Source organism: Sceloporus occidentalis, unplaced genomic scaffold (assembly GCF_023333645.1).
Source record: "Sceloporus occidentalis isolate IW3139 unplaced genomic scaffold, rSceOcc1.0.p SCAF_6, whole genome shotgun sequence".
In the NCBI taxonomy this organism is placed as follows: domain Eukaryota; kingdom Metazoa; phylum Chordata; class Lepidosauria; order Squamata; family Phrynosomatidae; genus Sceloporus; species Sceloporus occidentalis.
The window spans coordinates 113694250-113718362 of NW_028316986.1; the positions used below are offsets into that span (position 1 = coordinate 113694250).

The 24113-nt window shown below is 41.0% G+C and overlaps 1 protein-coding gene across 2 annotated transcripts in view; it reads right to left on the reverse strand.

The window, feature by feature from the left end:
- The window catches only part of LOC149311279 (kelch-like protein 32), a 94561-nt gene extending 70901 nt beyond the window's left edge, over positions 1-23660 (reverse strand). The window contains exons 1-3 of one of the 2 annotated variants that reach the window (XM_089528531.1): positions 23524-23660; positions 6267-6346; positions 3702-3882 (exon numbers count right to left, since the gene is read on the reverse strand). In XM_089528531.1, coding sequence (XP_089384657.1) covers positions 3702-3882; positions 6267-6289 — 204 coding nt within the window. In that variant the 5' untranslated portion in view covers positions 6290-6346; positions 23524-23660. Of the gene's footprint in view, positions 1-3701; positions 3883-6266; positions 6347-17823; positions 17883-23523 lie in introns of those variants that run through there. The other variant, XM_089528532.1, reaches the window with a different exon arrangement.
- Positions 23661-24113: the final 453 nt, after the last annotated feature.

Below are 24113 nucleotides of genomic sequence, written 5' to 3' on the forward strand. Positions count from 1 at the left end.
AAGTGATCGATCTAGATCCAACACAAAGTAGTTATCAATCAGCATCTTATTTGAGGGGTCAATTTTCCTGGTTTCATATTAGAACCTGAAGTTTGTAAACAATGACAAGACTTGAGAGTATTAACTTGCAGCAATTCTCATGATGATAAGTACTTGCCTGCTCTCCTCAGCCATAAGCTTACTGCATAGTCTTGTGCAAGCTTCCCTCTATCTCTGTACTTTAGTAACCTATCTGAATCTATATTGAAAAACTAGCCTGACAGGGCTGCTGTAAGAATTATTCATAAAGTGATTGCCAAACAATATCACTCCATGATTCAAGCAAATGAAAATAGACTGGTGAATAGGCCACAGCAAATTTATTTATCTATTTATTTAATATCCCACTTTTCTCCTTAAGCAGCACCCAGGGTTTTATATCCTACTTTTTCCCAGTCTTAGGACTCCCAATAGATTATAGATTTTAAAGCAGATACAGATAAAAGCTGGCATCACTAAAAGCACAAAAAAGTTAAAATGCAATTGAATTATCAACAGAATTAAAAGCAATTTGAGAACATCCATTAAAATGCAAAACCTAATAATAATAATTTTTATTTCTTACCTGCCTCTCCCCAGGGCTTGAGGAGGGGGTACAACATTTATAGACAAAACAGTACATAAATACAATACATCACATTATTAAATGCCCATTCCCAAAGGCCTGTCAAAACAAAGTATCTTCACCTACTATTTTAGGGACAGCATGGAGGCAGCCAGTCTAGCATCGCTAAGAAGACAGTCCCAGAAGCTGAGAGCAGACAGTGAAAGGCCCTTGCCTATATTCCCACCAGATGTACCTGAGACACTGTAAGACTGAGAGAAGAGTCTTCCTTGAAGATCTTAAAATACAGGCAGGTTCATGTGGCAGAATATGATATTTTAGATAACCCTGCCCCATCTTCATATGGATCCTAGTGTCCCATAAAGGGAAGGACCCCTTGCATCCACCTGGATACAACACAATGTAATTCTCAATCAGCATGGTATCTGCCTTTGTGCGAAACATCTTGGGTTGAAGGGCTTGCCAGAAGCTCCACAAATTTCCACATACTTGTGAGAGCTGTTGAGGTGGTACAAACCTCCAGAAAAAAAACTTAGTAAAATTAGTTGACAGTTGTAACTCAACAGTAATTACTGATTAAAATATGTGCCCTTCTAAACTTAAATCAAAACACAGTATTTTTTTTAATTTGGACTATGAAATATAGATAATAGTTTTAAAAAATAGACTGTGCTTTCAGTGGTATGAAGGCTGAATGATTTACAGTCCATCAACTAAGGAGATGCTATAGAACCACAATCATAAGGAGGTTTGCTAACAACTACCATGCATGCAGGGGGGAAAATTAATAATTTCACAACCTTGAGCATGGCATCCACCCAGTAACCACCTTTTGTCCTTTGCATTTTATGGAGAACACAACTGTTAATGACAGCCTAACCATTTTCTGAATTACATAAAGTCACAGAAATGCACCTGATTAACCATGCCAGAGCTAACACGAAGATCAATGTACTTTTCAACACCATCATGTGTGGCAGACAAGCAAAGAGACTATTATGATTTCAATTAACATGATTGTGTCCTTCTAGACATTGGATTTTCCTCCATTGTCACTAAAGGTAGTTCTACCTGGCTGTAAGAAAGTAGATTTAGCATACTTTCAAAATGTAAATAGAGGGTAATAATGTAGCAGAAAAATTGAAAGAGTAAAAAGATATAAGACTATCAGAACACTTAGATTTGATGTAACTTTTTCTCATGTTTATTAACAGAGTGTGGCTCATAGTTTGGGAATGAAGAAAGTAATATGAGAAATGAGGTTTTCCGGGAAGCAAAAGAAAGCACTAATAGATGAAGAACAGTTTGCTGCCCAGTCCCATGAGCTGTATTGACCAATGGTCATAGAGTGGGAAACAAGAAGATGGGAGGGAGAAAAGAATGATGTTTAGTATTCAGAGATATATTTTCAAATAGGAGTGAGGAAAGCAGGAGAAAAATGGTTTAAAGAGGCAAATTATGTAACCTAAATGGGTAAACAGTGAATAGGCAAAAAGGAGAAGTATCAAAAGTGCATCAAAATGTTATTTGTTAGGTATAAGATAAATGCACCATTAGTTTTCTATTTTAACTGTCAGCGAGCTAAAAGAATATGAAAGAAGATCAAATTTGTAAATTCTACATTGTTGTCTTTACTAGCAACATTAATATTTGCTGTTAGTAATTCTTAACTATGCAAGTCTACATGTATTCACTCAGAAATAAATACCATTATTCCCATTTATTTCTTAAGGCACTAAAACATTATTTTCTGATAACAGCAAGTCAACTGAAAGAAGCAGCAAAATGGCATGAGAAGCCTACTCATATCACTCCCTTCTCAGCCTGTAAGCAACTAAGCAACAAGGATAACAAAACACTTCATTCTCAAAAAAGAATGTGCACATACACACGCACAGGCACACGCTATAATCATCTTTAAAAGATATTAAGTCCTAAAATAGGATTCCACATCTTTAAAATCCACTTTCTGCAATGCAGCAAATGAGAGGCTGGTGGAAAGCACACCCTATTTACCCCACTCAAAAACTGGTACCATTTCCCCACAGCTTCTTTCCCTAGTAAATATGTGCCAAAGAACCTTGTGGGCTGGTTGTTGACATGATTCCTTCATATGGAAACCTTGCTGTTTTTCCTGGCTGGGCAACATTTGGGGAAGTCTTCATCCACACCCACAAGGTTTCCTTCACACTCACAGTTCTGGAACAGCTTGTGAAGAAGCCCCAGGGGAACTACTCCCACGTCACTGCTGGTGAAGTGAGAGATCACCACTGAGGCATAGGCTGTGTTCAGGCAAACAATTAAAACACTGACTGATCTGATGAAGGCAACATATGGTGATTCTCTACCAGCACAACAACTAGTCATTTGAATGCTCTGGAATATCACAGATGCTTTGCAAGATCCTAGTCCATTGCCTCCATGTTCAGCAGAGGTTCCATACCTTTTCAGGCAGTAGTATTAATTTTCACCCAGACTTTCTACAGAAATGTCCAAATGTGAAATTAGTAAGATCAAAACACAAACTACAGTGCACCTGCATCATACGTAGGCACGCTGAAAGCCACACATCAACCAGGAAATGACGTGCACCTACACAAGCCCTATCATTTTCAATGGGGCTCGAGCATACACAGAATTTGCCTTATGCAGAGCGGGTGGGTCTGGAACGGATCCCCCAAGTAAGGCAAGGGCACACTGTATAAGCAACCCCCCACAAAAACAGATTGTATCAACACATTTTAAGAAAAGCAGATGTGATTGCCCCAGTTAATAACAGTTCTCAGAACACCAGGTGGAATAAAGTTCTCTTCAGAACCCACCTAAAAGTAAGCAGCAACAGGGGCAAGTATACCAGTCATGTGAAGTAATTCTAGATTTTGGGAACCATAATAAGAAAAGGCCTCTTTTGAGCTATCCAGCTGCCACGGAACCAAAAGTAGTAAAATCAGAAGAACTTCAGAACTAAAATGAAAATTTTCATGCAAGCTCATATGATTCTTGTGTCTGATTATCAATCTGTTTTTAGGTTTACAATCACCTAAAAATACAAATGGCATAAAGTTTCTCACACCAACATATTACTGCATGAACTTACTCTGAAGTAGTCGCTGCATGCTGCCAGGACTGCCTTGTGAGCATGAAATTTCTGCTCCTCTGCAATGAGGGTAATATCACAGAGTATCCCGTCACTTCTTTGTTGGTTCAGAGCAGCCAAAACAGCATCGTTATGAGAGCTGGACTGGCAGAGTCTCTGCCCAGTCAGCATATCTTGAACACTGCAAAATATGAAGGATTACATCCACAAGTGTCATTTCATTTACAATTAATCCAGTTGAAAAGTCTGCTACATTAGGGGTGTACAACTCTGGTGAGGGTCAATTTTCATTACTGCAGTAGGCCACACTGCTGCATTTTCAGCCTTTATTTAAAACATTAATAAATCTGGAAAGGGCTTCCAGATCCAATTTCCTGGGGTATGGGGTGTTTCCATTTCAGTCCACTATCTCTGTAAATTCTAGGAGTATCAGTTGATCCTTTTGGGGTGTTTTTATTCTTCCCTCACATTTCAAAAAATCTGGGTGGCTTTCAGGAGCAGCAAAACAGGTCTTGGGGCACATGCATCCTACAGCCTGCACTTTCTCTGCCCCTGATATACATATTTATATAGTAAACAAGTGCCCATAAATTCAGACTTACTCCTAAGCAAGTGTTACAGTATATAACCTTAAGAACTAATGACACAGGCCAACAACCAAAAAGGTATGAGCAGATGTTTAAATTCCACAGCTAGAGAACCACAGGTAATAATATAGTAGCATGACTGGGAGAAGATTTTTACATGTTTTTGCAATCCTTAGTCAGGTATAATCTCTAAAAACACAGAAGAGTTAGGTCCAAAACACACTGCAGAAATAATCCAGTTTGCTTTAACTGTCCTGGCTCAATGCTAGGGAATTCTGGGAACTGTAGTTTTGTGAGACAATTAGTCATTTCTGTCAGAGAGCTCTCATGCCACAATAAATTACAATTCCCAGGAATCCCTAGCACTGAGCCAGGACAGTTAACGTGGTCTCAAACGGAATTATTATTGCAGTGTGTTTAGTCTCAAAGTATTGAAATAGCATTCTAAATATAGTACTGACTTCTTCTAATAATATGTTAAATTATCATGGCCAACTCCTGTCAACACCTTTTGCTGAAACATAAATATGCACAAGTTAGATAAGACAATAAAAACATTCATGCAGGCACACAAAGACTATTTCAATATACACTGAGGGCATAATGACATCAAAAACACATTCTGCATGTTAAGCATGCTTGACTGGAGAAGATGGGAGTTTAAATCTGACACAAGTTCTTTAGGGAATCTAACCACAGTGTGTTATTTAGATGCAAAATCTACACTGGAACTTACATTTAAAAGCAATGTCTTTTTCCACCCCATGTTAACAATGCTCATAGTCATTATGATAAAAACAAGAGAAGCTGGCAGATGTACAGTAAGTGCCAAGTCAAAATTTGTTAAAGTTTAAATGCTATCCCACTTCTGTGAATTGAATCTCTTCTGCTAGATATGGTATTATTTCACAAAGAACTTGGATGGGATGGAGGAAGTTTTAGATCCCTCTGAAGTATTGCATAGGAAAGATATAAATATATTGTATACTGTCAGACCCATTATCCTGCAAAAACGATCTCTTGCTAATTTTTGCATTATTCACATCACAGGTATCTTTCCAAGCTCCAGATGCATTAGACCTCAAATGTTAGGATGTGTATTCCAACATATGATGGGCACTAGGTTGGGGGCGACTGCCTCATTCAGATAAATTAGGGAAAGGGAGTAAAATGGAGAATTTCACTATACTTGTTTCATCTTTAACAATCATAACACACAACAAATATAATTTGTACCCAACATTTAAATGTCAGTCCAATGGCAAAAGCATGAGGTTCAAGCCTGAACTGCCCAGTTATAGTACTGTTCTTCCCTAGCATTAATAGGAACACCAGTCATTTTCTGTATAACAATAATCTGATAAACACAGCAGAAAAAAATTCCACTGACGTATTTTTATAGGGCAGGGGGCCCATGAAGCCCTCCAAAGCTGTTTGAAGCTCCAATTGGAGAAAAAAGGACACAGGCACACACATATTTTCACTAATTTATTTAATTTTTGCTAAACATTACCACCATCCTGGAGACTGATTTTGATCTGGGTGAAGCCTTTTTTATGAGGTAAATTGATAATTGAACTCTTGATTAAAGACTTCCTGTGGTCCTAAAGCAGCCCAGGGAGGTTTAAAAGCATAGCAAAATTCCACATATACCCCTTAGAGAGTACTGTAGATCTTTTTTTTTTTTTTTGGGGGGGGGGTAGCATTTAAAAACAGTAGTGTCAGCCTTTCACGGTCCTGCAGGGGCCAAATATGTGCCCCCTCAACCCCTGGCAGCTACCTACTCTTGCTGTACGTAAATATTTCAGTGAAAAAACAATCATGACAATCTATCACAAAGGTAATGACTCAGTACAGTCATTTTAAAGCAATATTTAAATGGACATATATACGTACCACCATCCTCCCAAAAAGCAACACTCATCAAATGAACATACACTAAATGAACACTGGATGGAACAGCACCCAAGAACCATACCTGAGGCACACCTCTGATGGCATCCTTCAGCTTTAATCTTCTGAACCTCTAGCTCCTTAAAAACGTGTAACACATTTCAGCTACAGAGAAAGACGGAAAAGAACACAACAGTAAGAATTAAAAGAGCAAGCTTCCATTATTTCCATAAAGAACCCCCCCCAAAAGGGGGGGGAGGGGAGGAAAAAGAAGATCAGGCTAGACAGATTCACAGCACATAAAGCCAATACATATTATTAATGGAAGACATCAGCTGCAATAACTGGAAAAGATACAGACACCCTAAATAACACCAAAGGACATTTAAAAAAAAATTATACACACAAAATGCAGAAAGTAATTCATTGCCTGATTGTTGCATAGCTGGTAATAGCAGGCTAAATGGAGAAAACATTGTATACTGCAGATAAAAGACCTCTGTGGTGTCTTGTTTTTCCTGAAGCCAACTTTTAAAAACAAGATATATCCCATGTGGTATATAGCTTACATCTTTCCTTATATGCTTATATGCCAAAAATTAATGCAATGCCTTGCTGATTTCTTTCAGCCAGTTTGAACTTTCTAGGGTATAGGTTAGACAAAAAGCGTGAAAGACTTTTCATTCTCAAAGGCCTGTCTCACAGCCTGTAACTGGTCTTTGTATATTAACAAAAGTTACTCTGGCTTTTTAATTTCATTCACCAGCCTATTACCTGAATGACAGCTTCATTTGTCACAAATTACCATATATACCTGTGTATAAGTCAACCTCATGTATAAGTCAAGAGCAGATTTTGGGGGCAAAATCATGGATTTTGATATGACCAATGGATAAGTTGAGGGTCAAATTCAGGGGCATGTAAAAAAGGATCTAAACAGAGGGGAGGGAAAACACCACTTTGCTCCCTCCTTCTCCCTCTCTGGACCTCTCCCAGGCCAAGGGTCACAGTCTGGGCATGCAAAATGTGGACACAAACCTCAGATTTCCTTCCCGTCCCTACAACCTTCTCCAAGGCTGGTGGCTTGCAAAAAGGGGGACACAGACCTCCAATTTCTCTCCCTTCCCCACAACTTTCCCCAAGGCTGGTAGCTTGCAAAAAGAGGAACACAGACCTCTGACTTCACTCCTCTTTCTCCTCCCTTCCTTCTGCACAGTTTTCCCAAGGCTCACAGAGAAGTATTACTGTATTGACCCATATCTACATCCACCTAGGATTTTGGAGACCATTTTTGGGCTTAACATTTTCAATTTATAGACAAGTATATGTGGTAGGTTGTCAGAATGAAAACTGGAAAGGGCTCCAATCCCTTTTATGGTTGTGTAGACGAGCAAATTTCAGCAGCAATTCAGTTCCTTATTACCTGGTTGCATGACAAACAAAAACCTGCTGAAACTCCCTCTTCTACAGAAACAGTAAAGGTACAGCAACCATCTCTAGTTTTCAGTCTGGCAACTCTAGTCACAAGTGACTCTGTGGTCCTTTCATTCAGTCATTTGCATAATAGATATAGCTAAGGCTGAGTGGTGAAAACAGAAATCCAATGCCATTTGGCTAGCAGAAGCACTCCTGTATCAAGGTCCAAGAAGCACATCCAAAGAGCCACTAAAAGATCTTTAAGGAGTGGTCCCACACAAACTAATACTTCCACCTAATTTAGGAGGGAGGGAGGGACAACCAAGAGACAGAGCAAAGCAAAGTGATGCAAGTTCACAAGTAATTGTTCCCACATGAGCCTTACTAATGAAGGCACACCTGCTGATACTATTTTGAAATTTAATTTCCCATGGAAATCAAACCATCTTTCCAGACAGTTTTGTTTTCCATGTTTTGGAGCAGCAGCCTTTCAGTAACTTCAGAAATTATCCATAATGATATATATCTCTTCCTGCAAATACTTAGCAGATTCTATTTCCCAACATAAGGCAAAATTACAAAAATATTTTTCTGCGCAGTTCAAAGTTTATTCCCTCCAAAACTGTTTTTAAATTCCCATTTCATGAAGAACATTTACTCATATCCTGTTTTCCTAGATTTATCGGCTATTGTGGGAACATGCTAATGTTTGATACAAACACAAAATGGCCCAGAACAAATGATTTATAGACTACTAAGAAGTACTGTCTGTGTTTCAAGTGCAACTCTTCCTCTGGGTAAATCTATATAGATTCATTCCATTTCTAGCTTAAGAAACACACTCTGACAGAACTGTGAGCTGTCACATAGAGTTATCTTGATGCTTTGAGGGCTTGAAAATGTGCTGATAAAGTTCATCCCAATTAAAGTGGGCCCTCAGAACCTGTGGGGGATCCGTTCCCGATGCCCCCACGAGTGCCAAAATCTGCCGTGTCACCACTGAGGACAATAACACTTTGCTCCCCAGCCACTTAAAGCCTACCCATCTACTCAACATCTTCCTCTCCTCCTCCAACTCCTCGCCCTTCTCCTGTTGCCTGGCGGACATGCCAAGGCCTGGAGGGGCAGGGAGCAGAGCGGTGGAGCCTCAGAAGACCAGACACCCAAAGCTCATGGTTCCTGCCACCCCCGTCAGTCCCGGACGAGCCCCTCCGACTGCCCCATCGATCACACACCACGGGGAGGAGGGAGCCCCAAGGACAGAGGGATGGATAGAGTCGGAAGAGCTTGTGCAGGAATGACGGAGTGGCAGGAACCATGAGCATTAGGTGTAAATGCCATGCCCCCAGAGCAGCCAGAAGCCACCCCCATCTGCCCATCTGTTTCGGGCACAAGTAAGCTCATGCTACCAACTTCTCTGTTTTAGTTAGTCTCAAAGGTGCTACAAGATCCTTTACATACTGAGATATGCCTGTTCATGTGAGCAGATTGTGTTATTTGCTTTGTAGGAGAACATTCAAATATGGTGTTCCCCAAAGCTACAGTAATATCCTTCCCAGGGATCTATTACCTTACTCTTTTACATATGTAGACCTCACCTTAACTACAGCTAACAAAGAGAAAAACAGAACTGTAACTAAGTGTAATGAGCTTGACTTATTTTCCTTTATTCTGAGATGCATGTTGCCTAGAAGATAAAGTGATCACTCCGCACATTGACACTTTTGAGTACATGTCCTCCTTATCCATTGGTCAATCACTTTAGTTTTATTATTAGACAAGGTCATCCTAGTAATAATATATTACACTATAGAGCAGATGCCAACGGATTCTGTCCTGAAAGTCTATTTTTGCACTATTTGTCAGTGCTTTAAAAACCTCAAAATTCTCAAAGGTAATATCTTCAAGGCCACACACTAATGCTTCCTATTGATAGTGTCAGCACGACCAGCAATTACTGTCTTAATAAGTCTAGGCATTGCCGTGTAGGATATTTGATTCCAGCTGCTTTGATCTACCACACAGCGGTGAGCAAACACTGCCCTGAAATGGGTATGCTGACTTGAAAAGCACAGTCCGCTCCAGGAAGGACATTATGACCAGATTAAAGCTACAATCCCACAGGCACACATCCCATGAAACAACAACATTGAGCATTTCCAGCCTTTTCAAATTACTTGAAGCTGCACTAAAGCTGATTTATTGGGAAATGAAGATATTCCTCTCATGTATGGTAGGTTGGAAAGGGCGGGGACCAAGGGAAGGTTATGCTATAAAGTACTATTTTGTTTTTGTTTTTGTTTTTTAATCTTTTGCTTGAACTTAGGTAATTGTTATTCTGTTCTCTCAAGCATATTATAGAAAAGATTTAAAAGTAAACTGGGCCTAGTGAAGAAACTGAAATTATTATAGGCCTGTTACAGACAGGCCAAAATAAAGCTGCTTCGAGTCACTTTGGAGGTATGGTATTTCAATTATGCATGCATCCTAAGAGGCCAAAAGCCGCACCAAAGCCATGCGCCAGTTCTAAGGACTGGAGTGCAGCTTTGGTGCGGCTTTTGGACTCTTAGGACGCATGCATCATTGAAATACCATATCTCCAAAGTGACTCGAAGCAGCTTTATTTTGGCCTGTCTGTAACAGGCCATAGTTTTCTTAGCTGTACTGTCAGGCCATAAATTAGGCCATATGATAATTTTTATTCTTAAATGCTCAGAACTACCCATTAAATATTTAAGCAAAACAAGCATCCCCTGAATTTAAACCATTATGAAAAGTTTATGCTAGATATGCTTGCTTGCCCTATTGTCAGGCATTAATAAAAAGCCAGTAGTCTGTCTACATTAATTCCATATAAAGCAGACTGTGATAGAAAATGTTTCAGACATAATAAGGCCATCAACCTGATCGCAAATGCAGGGACTTCTTTTTGTGTAACTCCAAGCAATTTTAAAACTTCAAAAACATGGATTGTAGCTAATGAAAACCTGGCTATGCAAGATGGTATAAGTAGCAACATTATGAAGGTAAAGTAAAGAATATTTTTGTATTGATAGCTGGTGATAAGATTCTCAAATGTATGGAGAGAAAATACAGTAATACCTTCATATTCACGGGGGTTAGGGGTGAAGGACCCCCACGAATATGGAAAAATCATGAATAACCCCTCCCTCCACAAGAGGGCCCATGTCGGGCCTCTCTGGACCCCTGCCATGCCTGGATTACCTGATCACTCAAGCATGGTAGGCGTCCAGTGGAGACCCGCAAGGGTCCTTCTCCACCCCTGCCATGCCTGGATCGGGTGATCCAAGCATGGCAGGGGCCAGGAGGGAACCCGCAAAGGTCTTTCTCCACCCCTGCCATGCCTAGATCATCCAATCCAGGCATCAGAAGGGAGGTAGAATGGGCTGCGCAAATTAGGAGGGACAACTATACAGTCTTTTTCTATCTTCCCTATTTCAAATGACTCCAATTAAAATTTTGTCACCAGAACTTACAAACTATGCTAGGTCAGACCAAAGTGCAATACAGAACATTCTGTCTGCATTGCTGGTATACTACTACTACTAATAATAATAATAATACACATATGTGTGTTTGTTTGTGTGTACACATGCATTATGGCTAGCATGTGTACAGTGGGCTGTGCATCCATATCTCAATCTTGTTTTATCCTTATTTTCTTTTTCAAGCTGTGAAAGTTGGCAGTCATGCCTATCTCTTGGGGCAGTCAATTTCACATGTATGCTCTTTCCCCCCATAACCCCAAGGTCCCTTTCTGGGTCAATTAATGATATTTCAAATACCATCAGTGTATGCACCACACATACACTCAACATGGATCACTTTCTCACACTCAGTCTCATATGCCATTTAAATGTGCACTCCCCTAGTATGGAAAGATCTTTCCAGAGCTCTTTACCCTCAATTATTGTTTAACTAGCCTAAATATTTTGCCATTAAATATCAGCAAACCTGGCCACTCATTCTCATGCCAAGTCATTTAAAAACAAGTTTTAAAATGCTTTGATCCCCATTCTCTTGAGAGACCCCATTTCTAACACACCTCTACTGAGAGAATTGGCCATTTATTCCTACTCTCCCCCCTGTTCTTTAACACTGAACCCCATATTTTGAACCTCTCCTGTTAACTCCATGACGGCTCAGTTTGCTCAGGAGTCTTTGGAAAAGGACTTTTGCAAGTCTGAGGAAATAAAAGTTGAGTGTTCATTAACACTCTAAAAGCACTCAAATGTTAGTAAGACACAGCTTTTCAGGACCAGTGCCAATTCATTAGCACAAGAGATTTCCGGGTTTTTTTGGGGGGTGGGGGGGGGTGGGGGGATGGCACTTCTATCTTTAATACAATAACTACTTTCCAAAACATACATTAAGCTAACCAAGATGGTAACTTCTCAGACTGCCTCCCACCTGTAAAAATTAATTTGCATGGGCACACTTCAGTCCTCTAGAACAGAGACTGATCTTAGGACATGTAACATATCTTAGTTAGAACATCAATTTCACATTTGAAATAAGAACTCTTTGGTGGAGATGATCTGCATCTATTAGCTGGTTGGTTAGTTTAGTTGGTTAGTTTAATTTGGCTATAAGATCAGAACTTCATCGCTCATAAAACACAGCATTAGATATCAGTTTGAGATATCTGAATTATAAATAACTCATTATTCCACAGGAAACACAGAAGAAAGCCATATGATTGCTTTGGAATTCCCACCTGAATTACACAGTATTTCATTCCTTTTCCCCCTATGCATAAGCAACCCTCAGTGATCAGATCTCAGCACTGATCCCTTAACAAATAGATCCAGTTGTGTGCTTTGAACAGCAGTGGTACACATACATTTAACTGGTGAAGCTTTTTCTTTCCCTTATCCTTGTGCCAAGAAAGGGATCATATGTCCAAATTTCTATGCACTTATCAGCTGCTAATGGAAGAAAAGTAAGCCCTTGTCTTCTATACCAGTAAGGATGTTACAAACAAGGGCATAACTACACTCGTCCCTCCACATTTGACTTTTGAAAATTTGATTATTCACGGATTTTATTAATATGTGTACTCTCTAGGAATCTCTAGGTCCTCCAGTGCAACTTTGTAGTCAACTTTAACCAAATATCGCACTGAAGGACCTCCTAGAGATTCCTGGAGAGAACACTCCACTAGGCATTTGTAGCTCCTCCAGTGCAATTCTATGGTCAATGTCTGGCCAATGTTGACCAGAGTTGCACTGGAGGACCTAGAGATTCCTAGAGAGGTGTTCTTTTAAGTAAAAACATAGTGTTTTTGTTATTTGTGGTCTTTCCACATTCACGGGGGTCCTGTGTCCCTAACCCCAGCGAATGTGGAGGGGCAAGTATATATATAATGCATTACTTCTGAGGGCAACAATGGAACATGTTTTGTGTGTGCGCATGCACAAATGCATCTGTATGTACAGTGGATCCTGTTATACGTTGGGGTTTGGTTCCAAGATCCCTTGTGGATAACAAAATCTGTGGATGCTCAAGTCCCATTAAATATAATGACATAGCAAAATGGTGTACCTTACAAAAAATGGAAAATCAAGGTTTGATATTTGAAATTTATACTTTTTTTAACATTTTCAATCCGTGGATGCATGAATCCATGTATAAAAAATCCGTGTATAAGAAGGGCCAACCATAATATGTAATAATTTCTCATTAGTTCCAAAACAATGGCGCTTTACAGACGGGCCTAAGCGGCGCCGTCGTTGCGCCAGGAATATGCGCGAGGGGCGGCGCTTCCGGACGTGCCTTGCCCCTCACGCGTATTCCATATGGCAAGATGGTGGTGCCCTATACAGACGGGAGCGGCCATCTTGACGTAACGGACGCACAGCATCCGGACGTCTAAACCCGGAAGAGCCGTCGCGAGTGCGCGCTTTGGCACTTGTGGCGGCTCTTCCGGGTTGCCAGAAGGAGTGCGATTTCTGCACTTCTTTTTTGCAGCGTGGAGGGGTCGCGCGGTTTGGCTGCTGCGGCTCCTCCGCGCTGCAACCGGCAGCGGCCCAAGACCGCCCCTTTTGGGCGGTCTGTAACAGGCCAAAATTTTTAAAGGTCATTTGAGGGATTTTTGTCTGTTTGCAGCCATTTTCCAGCACTTAAAAGTAATGAAAAAGTAACACATTAAAAAACATTAGTGAAACATTAGTGACATTTCACGCTCACAGCGTGAATCACCACAAATTCTTGTCGAAGTGCCCATGAATGGTCTAACATCAAAAACACATATAGGTAACTTAGAAAACATATAGGTAACCTAATAAAAACTGTATTTCCATGGTACTGAAACATTTGTTCAGAGTAAGGCATGCACCTTGAAAAATTCAAAGAGAATTATTGAGCACTATCTGCCATTCTTCTCAAAAAGCTATTTTACACCAGATCAGACTGTTTGTCTATCTTGCTCAGTACCACTCCAGAGTTTAAAGCAGAGAGAAGCACTCTTCTTGTAATTCATGTGCTCTATCACTGAGCTATGCTCGCCACACTTTCTGAAAATGAAATTCAAATCTGTCAGTAGTTGAGTATTGGATTGTACAACCCCAAATACTGATGGCCAAACTAGACATGAAAGTGACAGAAACATATGCTTATGTATGGTTCTGCTGAATCATGTATGAAGCCGTGAGGATAGGGAATCTAATGTTATGAGCAAAACAGATACACAGATGAGGGTCACTTAACCTCCTTCTTGCATCAAACTACTATGTCATGGTGGCTCTCTCCTGAATTCAAAATATTTCCATAGATATCAAGTTATTAACAACAAATTTACAACAAGGTTCTAAAGCAGGACTTACAAAAGCAGCCTACTGGTTTTGGTACATATGAAACAGAGGGAACATAGCAAAACTGAGACAGACAGGGAGAGAAGTGAAGCAATTCTGTTGTGGAGGAACAGTTAATGAAATTCCAGTTAGTGATATCCTAACCTGGTAAAATCATAACACATATATCTTAGCTGGAAGTCTCTACATTTAACACAATATAGAATAAAAGAACACATTACATTACAATGTGTCACCTAGTAGATAGTCAGTATTATTCAAATTAGGTTATATTATAATCAGTATAAGAAAGGAAGTGGAATGACTTCTTTATAAAGTCAGTGTAGTGCCATGTATTTGCAAAGCATCTCAAAAGAACATCTTCCACAGGATCTGGTGTGGCAGGAAAAGAGGAACAAAAAGAGGAACAACTAGAAATTGAATGCTTATTGAGAAATCATATTAATTAACTACCTTGAACAGATATAGGAAGCAAGTGTCCAGTTTTAATATACCTGCATCTTTAAGACTAGCAGACAGAGTAAAAGACATTTATCAGGCCTTTCATTCAACCTTGTTCAGAGAATTCTTTCAAATTGGCTAACATAATACCTGGGGAATGACAGCTATGTTTGATGCATACATGTCTAGGAGTTGATTCTCACAACCATTCTGAACTGCTAGGATCAGACTAGAAATCAGTCTAAACTAAATTTAGAGGCAAAAGACTCATTTTCTGTGTGCTTCACCTTGACTCCAGACTGCCAGGCAACTCACAGTGAGTTGACCCACATTTAAAAAAAAAACACTATTCAATTCAACAAGTGGGTCAGCTGACGATCTGAGTGTTCAGTGAACCACTCATGCATCTATTTCTGCACGCATAGAAAGGTCACCTTGGGCTAATTTCATGCCACAATTCTAATTCAGCAGAATGGATGCACAACAGTTTTCCCACTGAGTAGCTCTAACCAGTAGTAAAAGATTTCACTAACATTCTTCATCTATAAAGTATACTACTTCCTGTTATCTGATATTCTGAAGAATTAAATATTATGAGACATGGTCCTGCCCTCACACTGTAACCCATTCATACCCTCATAATCTCCAGGACATCAATGCACAGTTTGTTGCTTTACCCTTATGATACTTGAGAGGCATGACCAACAGGAAACGGTCCATCAGGACTCATTTGACAATGGGATGAGAATAGGCAGTGTTTTCCTAAATGCAACCAATAGCTCCTGGAAAGAAACCAAGCTAGGAGAAAGCAAAGAGGTAGAAAACTATGCAGTAAGCACATGCGCAAGCACATGTGCATGCACGCACACAAAGTGTTTTTAATTTGGGGTTTCAACCCTGCCAGGTGGGTTATCATTAATTTTGCCTCCTTGCAGTTTGCAGAGAGAGGGCAAACTATTTTTCATTCATTCATTTGCATTCAAACATTCTTAAATAGGTATGCAAAGAGATCTGATAGCACCTTTGAGACTACAGTAACTGAAAGAAAGAAGCTGATAACATGAGTTTTCCATAGACTTGAGCCTACTTCTTCACAGGATGCATGCATCTGAAGAAGTAGGTTCAAGGTTACGAAAACTCATGCTCCCAGCTTCTTTCTTTCATTTAGCCTCAAAGGTGCTACAAGATCCCTTTGCATAATGATTTTCTAGACTAACACAGCTATGCTTTGAATTCTTAAATAGGATTCTTACAAAGATTTCCTTAGAAGCCCTTTCCATGGCGGGATACAGACCGCCCAAAAAGGGCAGTCTATCCACGCCTTGTTTTGCTGTGTGAGGGAGCTGCAGAGGACAAACCGTGCAGCTCCCTCACGCAGCAAAAAGAACCCTTAAAAAGCAAGTTCTTCTTGCGGCGGGTTTGTGATTGGCACACTTGCGGCATCACAATGATGCCAGGACGTGCGGACAATAACTGTCCATTGTGTCAAAATGGCGGTGCCTGTGTGTACAGGGCACTGCCATTTTGACACAGTCACGTGCTGGGGTGAGGCCAGTATGGTTGGTGCACCCTCGGCCAACCCCTAGCACGTGACAGGGGCCCCACAAAGGCCCATCTAAAGAGGGCCCATGTGTCCAGTGTAGCTTACTCCCAAATACATGTTCATAGGGTTGATTACAGGCAGCTTTAGTACACTTCAGATTAATGATGCCTGAAGAAACTCAACCATATAGGTGTCATTTTACCAGATCATTTCAGAGGGGCTCAGCACTCCCAACGCACACTTTGGCAGCTCTTAAGCCAGCTAGTAGGGCCCATGGCAGTAAGCATATTATAGTATACTTCCTGAACAATCTTTTTTTTTCCTTTTAGGTATTTTGAAACCTGTCTGCTTAAATCAATGAGGCTGCAAGACTAAACATAATTAACAGGAAGTACAATTCATTATAGAAACTGGGACATAATTCCAAATCAACATGAACTAGGTGCCATTGCAAGCATGTGAAATAATAATAAATTAAAGGCAAGAATAAGATTAAGTACTTCAATAGAAACAATAGCTAATCTTTAACTGAAAGAATCATCTTTCTTATCAGCAGTCATAAAGTCAAAAAACAACTATGTTGCCACAATTTAACCTCCTTTTTTTAAAATTAACAGCAGGTTAACATATTAGTTTCAAATGGCTACCAGACTTTTATGGATTTGATTATTTGCAGTTTTGATTAATATGTTCTCTCTAGGAATTTCTAAGTCCTCCAGCGCAATGCTGCCGGAAGTTAACCATAGAGTTGTGCTGGAGAACCTAGATGTTCCTAGAGAAAACACTTCTCTAGGCATTTGTAGGCCCTCCAGCATGAATCTATGATCAATCTCTGGCAGATGTTGACCACAGAGTTGCAATGGAGGACCTGGAGATTCCTAGAGAGGTGTTCTCTCAGGTAAAAATAGTGTTTTTTATTTGTGTTTTTTCTACATTCACAGGCGCCCTGGGCCCATAACCCCAGTTAATGTGGAGGGACCACTGTAGTATAATCACATACACAATCTTACTCAGATGTACCAACTCCACTTTGATTAATGGTTAAACTATCTGAGGAACTGATTAGTTTAGAGAAAGGTCAAATAAAGAGGAACGTGATAGAGGTGTCTAAAATTATGTATAGTGTGGAAAAAGGAGATGTGGAGAAAATGCCTCCTTCTGTCATAAAAGCTAGGACCATCCACTGATGCTGAATGATGGAAAATTCAGGACAAATATAAGTACTTCTTGGCACTGCACATAGAATTATCTACCTCATAATGTAATGATAGCTTGGTGGTTTTAAAATGGGATACATTTTTTGGTGGATAAGTCTGCTAGTCATATTTAAATCTCCAGTATCAGAGGCACTGTGCCTCTCAATATCAGTTGATGGGGAACTCAGATAGAAGTTACACAACAGAACTCACATATGGACTTTCACGGTGCTCTGGCTGGCCACTGTGAAGCCTTTGGTCTGATCCAGTCGAGCTGTTCTTGTATGCTTAAGACAAATCAATAAATAATTTAGAAATTCTTTCCAGAATTGTCATACTTTCCCACCAAGGCTCTTGTGTACATTAAAGATAAATGTTAAGGAAATGAAGTAGAGTGCAGAAAGTTATGCCTGTTGAATAGCACATTTATGGAAGCAGAGGACTCCTGCCAGGAGGAAAAAAGAAGTGAAAAAATTGTGGGGTCAGAACTTCAAGATGAAAAAACCACAGAATCACAGAGTTAGAAGGGACCACAAAAGCCATCCAAGTCCAACCCTCTGCCATACAGGAAAGCACTCCTGAGCACAACTAAAGCATTTCTCAGAGAAGTCTCTGAGTCACTTTTGCCTCAACCAAGATATTCTCCTCATATCAATTGTCAACTAAAGACAAAATCAGTATGGAAAAAACAGTATCTGTGGCCACAAGAACATTCTCTTATTTATTGGTCCGTCATCCTCATCTTCTTCATTTTGAAAGCATATTTTCAATAAAAACTATAACATTCCATTACTTTTACAGAATGTTTGGATCTCTAGAGAAGGTCCATAAATTATATTTCACTTCAAGGTTTGAGGCAGAGAGGAAAAGGGAACAACCCTGCATCAAAAAAAGAGCTGTATATTTAAAATAGAGAAACATGTAAAATGTATGCATAAATGTTAGAACACAATCTGAAATTTCAGTAGCTGGTCACTTGCTGAAACCAAGTCTGGATAAGATGCCAACACACTGCACTGTACAGCACAGTGGAAGAAAGGATATAATAAATAAAGTGGTCTTTAGAAACACAACATACAAGCAGTTCTGTTTGTTGGGGGCTTTCAAGTGATTTCCAACTTATGGCAAGTCTAAAAAGAACTAATTCAAAGGTTTTCTTGGCAAGATTTGTTCAGAGGGGGGTTTTCCATTGCCTTCTTCTGATACTGAGAGAGTGTAATTTGTCCAAGGTCAGCCAGTGGGTTTCCATGCCTGAGTGGACATTCGAATCCTGGCCTCCCAGAGTTCTAGCCTTCCTCTCTATCTTCCTTTCTTCCACTACACCACTCTGTCTCTGTTAAATATTAAAGTAAACTCTGCTTAACAACATATTAGTAAATTATGGAGATAAAGCTCCCTACAACAACACAATGTGCTTATTTCTACAATGAAACAACTCATTGTATGAACAACTTCTACCACATCTCCCCCCAAAATTCTATAGAGGAACATAAAAGAAGCTTCCTTAACCTACAGTAAGGATGTAGAAAGATCTTTTAGCACCTTTGAGACTACCTGAAGAAAGAAGTTGGCAGCATGAGCTTTCGTAGACTTAAGTCTGCTTCCTCAGATGCATCTGGGGTGGGTTCTCCAAATGCATCTGAGGAAATAGACTTAGAATCATAGAATCATAGAATTACAGAGTTGGAAGAGACCGTAAGGGCCATCCAGTCCAACTCCCCTGCCATGCAGGAAATCTAAATCAAAGCATCCCCGACAGATGGCCATCCAGGCTCTGTTTAAAGACCTCCAGGGAAGGAGACTCCACTACACTCCAAGGAAGTTTGTTCCACTATCGAACAGCCCTTACTGTCAGGAAGTTCTTTCTAATGTTCAGGTGGAATCTCTTTTCCTGGAGCTTGCATCCATTGTTCCGGGTCCTAGTCTCTGGAGCAGCAGAAAACAAGTAAGCTCCCTCCTCAAAATGACATCCCTTCAAAGACTATCATATCACCTCTTAACTTTCTCTTCTCCAGGTTAAACATCCCCAGCTCCCTGAGTCGTTCCACATACGGCATGGCTTCCAGACCCTTCACCATTTTAGTCGCTCTCCTTTGAACATGCTCCAGTTTCTCAATGTCCTTTTTGAATTGTGGTGCCCAGAACTGGACACAATATTCCAGGTGGGGCCTGACCAGAGCAGAATGTAGTGGCACTATTACTTCCCTTGATGTAGACACTATACTTTTATTGATGCAGCCCAAAATTGCATTGGCCTTTTTAGATGCCACATCACACTGTTGACTCATGTTCAACTTGTGGTCTACTTGGATTCCTAGATCCCTTTCACATGTAGTCTTGTTCAGCCAGGTGTCACCCATCCTATATCTGTGCATTTCATTTTTCCGCCCTAAGTGCAGTACCTTGCATTTCTCTGTGTTGAAATTCATTTTGTTAGCTTTGGCCCAGCTTTCTAGTCTGTTCATGAAAGCTCATGCTGCCAACTTCTTTCTTTCAGTTAGTCTCAAAGGTGCTACAAGATCTCTCTACATACTGATTCTACACTGTAGATACAGACTAACATGGATATAACTTTCAATTCTGCCTTAAATTAAGTCATACTATTGGTTCATCTAACCAAGTACAGGCAACAACTCTCCAGAGTTTAGGCAGAATTCACTTCTCGTTCCACCAGCAAATCCCCAGTATTCTTCTGGTCTCCTATCCACCTATTAACCAGGCTCAACCGTGCTTACCCTTCAAAATCACATAAGATCAGGGTGGCAATGTGGCAAGGTGATATAGTACTAACTACCATGAGCCAGCATGTTGTGTGTGGTTGGAGCATTGGACTACAACTCTGGAGATCAGGGTTCAATTCCTTGCTCAGCCATGGAAAATTGTGGAGACCTTGGGTGGGTCACACACTCTCAGCCCCAGAAAAGCCCATGAAAGTGTAATGTCATAGCATTGCCAGAAGTAGGAAATGACTTGAAGGCACACAACAACAACAACAAAAACAACAACAGATCTACTTATAAGAGGAGTCCAAAGGGTTGACTCCTACAAAAAAATAGAGATACCCTGAGTAGGAAATTACCTGAAGGCACACAACAACAACAACAACAACAACAACAACAACAACAACCTCCATGCCTGGCACAACTACACCTAATCTTGATAGAAATGACTTGAAGGCACACAACAACAACAACAACAACAACTCTATCTAAAGGGGGAGTCCAAATGCCTGACTCCTACAAATATTTACCTTAAGGTTGCCATGAGCAGGAAATGACTTGAAGGCACAAAACGTCAACAACAAACTCTATAACTGGTACAACAAAACCCTTCCTGACAGACAGACTTAAATCCTATTGCTAGTCTCAATTAGAGTAGGGCCACTGAATGAACTGGATTTGCTTACATGTTGATTCACCATCCAGAGAATGAGTGGATGAGAGATGCTGGGGAGTATGGACATCAGGATGACCAAACGCAAAGGAGGAGCAAGAACTTTTATGAAATGTGCAAAAGAGAAAATCTTTGGACAACTCTGCAGAAGCAGTAACATCAACAGTCAGCACAATTTTACTTTTCTCACTCCCTCAGGGGGACAACCAGCACCCCTTTCCACACAGGTATTAAAAATAGCACTGGTGCTATTTCCATCTGAGTAAGGACATGGAAATAAAATGAGGGAGTGCAACAGCCAGTGTAGTGTAGTGGTTTGAGCTGAGCGCTGGCCTATGACTCTGCCGACCAGAATTCAAATCCCAGCTCAGCCATGAAAACCCACTGGGTGACCTTGGCCAAGTCACACTCTCCCAGCCTCAGAGGATGGCCATGGCAAACCTCCTCTGAACAAATCTTGCCAAGGAAACCCCATGATAAGTTCACCTTTGGGTTACCATAAGCCAGAAACTACTTGAAAGCACACAACAAGCCGTGGCAGTTAAAGTGGTGTCAAACTGGATTATTTCTGCAGTGCGGACACATCCTGAGAGAACATATCCAAGCGTAACCCCTGCTGGCCAGGTAGCAAAGTCCAATAACACCTGAACTGCGAACAGCTACATCTTGACAAAATGCAGGCTTGTGATTAACATCATCCTATGTATTTTGTTTTTTTTAGTGGCTTGAGTGTTTGACCACTCTGCATGACCATGAAACCCACCGCATAACCTTACACAAGTCACACTCTCTCAGCCTCAGTGGATGACAATGGCAAACCCCCTCTGAACAAATCTTGCCAAGACAACCCAGTGATAGGATCGCCTCAGAGTTGCCATAGTTCAAAAACAACCTGAAGGCACACAACAACAGCAATGATATTTTTAAAACACCTTTGCCTGAATAAGAAGCCAGTGGAGCTTTGCAACATGCATTTTGCTTGGTCCCATTAAAGAAACACAGTTTGGTGCATTTGGGGTGTTATTGTACTCAAGGCTGAGGGTATCTACAAAAAACCCACACAGTTTGGGGTTGCCCAGGCAACCACACACAACAGAGAAGGGGGTTTTCTTCATTGAGGGCCGGGGAGCCTTGAAAGCCCTCCTGAGGAGAGATGAAAACCACTTTAAACGCCTCTAAAGGAAGGTCTTTTTGAAGGAAGGCCTTTCCCTTCCTTCCTTGCCCAGCTCCATCTTCCTGGGACCGTTCAAGAAAAATGGAGAACATGTCCAAAGAAAAGACCATTTCCTTGAGAAAAGCCAGGGAAGAGAATAAACACAATTATTATTATTATTATTCCTTTTTAAAAAGGAGCAGTATGTCCTGAATCAGAGCCAGAGTGGTGCAGTGGAGACCAGGGTTCAAGTCTCAGCTCACCCACTGGGCAACCTTGGGCAAACCACACTCTCTCAGCCTCAGGGGTGGATGATGGTCAGTGGTACAAACCTCCCTCTGAACAAATCTTGCTGAGGCTATCCCATTGCCGTAAGTGAGAAATGACATGAGAGACACACAACAACAACAAATATAAGACACCATTTTAATCAGTACTGTATTTGAATCCACTGGGTGACCTTGGGTAAGCCACACTCTCTCAGCCTCAGTGGCATAAACCTCCCTCTGGACAAACCTTGCCAAGGATACTCTATTGCCATAAGTGGGAAATGACATGAGAGAGACACAACAACCACAAACATAAGAGACACCTTTTTAACTGCTTTTTATTCTGCTATTATGAGAACCAGTGTGGCGTTGTGGTTTGAGTGTTGGGCTACACGACTCTGTGGAGACCAGGGTTCGAATCCACTGGGCGACCTTGGGAGAGCCACACTTTCTCAGCCTCAAGAGGGACGTTCAATGGCACAAACCTACCTCTGAACAAACCTTACCAAGGATATCCTATTTGCCATAAGTGGGAAATGACATGAAGACACACACCACCAACAACAACAACAAATATAAGGGACACCATTTTAACTGCTTTTCATTCTACTGTTATGAGAACCAATGGAACATACAGTGCAGTAGAGACCTGGGTTCAAGTCTCAGCTCAGCCACAGTCTCTCAGCCTCAGGGGAGGGCAAAACAACCCACAAAAAACACACACCAAAAAAACCCCAACTCACCCCCCCAAAAAATCAAACTCTTTGAAGACACCTTTCTATATAATAGCTTCGGCTTGCCATAAGTGTTACTTTTGTGTTATTGTAACCCGCCTGGATCCGTTGGGAAAGGCGGGATATAAAGAAATAAAAATTATTTATTATTATTATTGGTAGTAGTAATCAAAAGGAATTGTGAAGACATATGATATTTTAAAAATGCCCAGAATGCTTAATTAGCCAGCTCTTCTTCTTCTTCCTGCTGCTGCTGCTGCTGCGGATTAGTTTGCAGCAGACAAGCTTAAAGGGTGCCTAATAATCCCAGACACACACACAGAAGCAAATGCATTCATAGAGAGACCCACAAGCATCCACTCACCCCCCTTTTTCAGCAGGGAAAGAGGCGCAGGGGCAGGCTCTGGCTGGTCCTTTGGGCCCCTTGGTGGATGTCCCAGCTCTTCCTTGTTCCCTCCAGCCTCCGCCCCAGAAGCAGCAGCAACCCAGGTTGCCTTCTTCTTCTCCTTCTTCTTCTTCTTCTCCCCTCCAATGCGCAGGAGCACAGCCGCATCCTTGGCAGTGGAGGGAGAGGAGGCCTCCAAGAGGCACCTGCGAAGAGGAGGAGGAGGAGGAGGAGGAGCCTCTTAGGGGGAAACAGGACTGCTCCTTCCCTCCAACAACAACCACCAGCCTCCCTCCTCCATTTGGCCCCCTAGGCCTTCTCCTCTTGACTTTGGGGGACCCCTGCTCCACACTTAGACCTTTAAGAGATTTTTTTGTTTTGGACTTCAACTCCCAGAAGCCTCAGCCACGTTGGCCAATAGCGTGGGATTCTGGGAGCTGAAGTCCAAAGAGCACAACCTGGGGACCACCACCACTGTGCCCATTGTGTCTAGTGAGTTAAGGTTCTCCAAAGCACACACTGCAAGAAATAATAATAATAATAATAAAAATATAGAGGGCTATATAGAG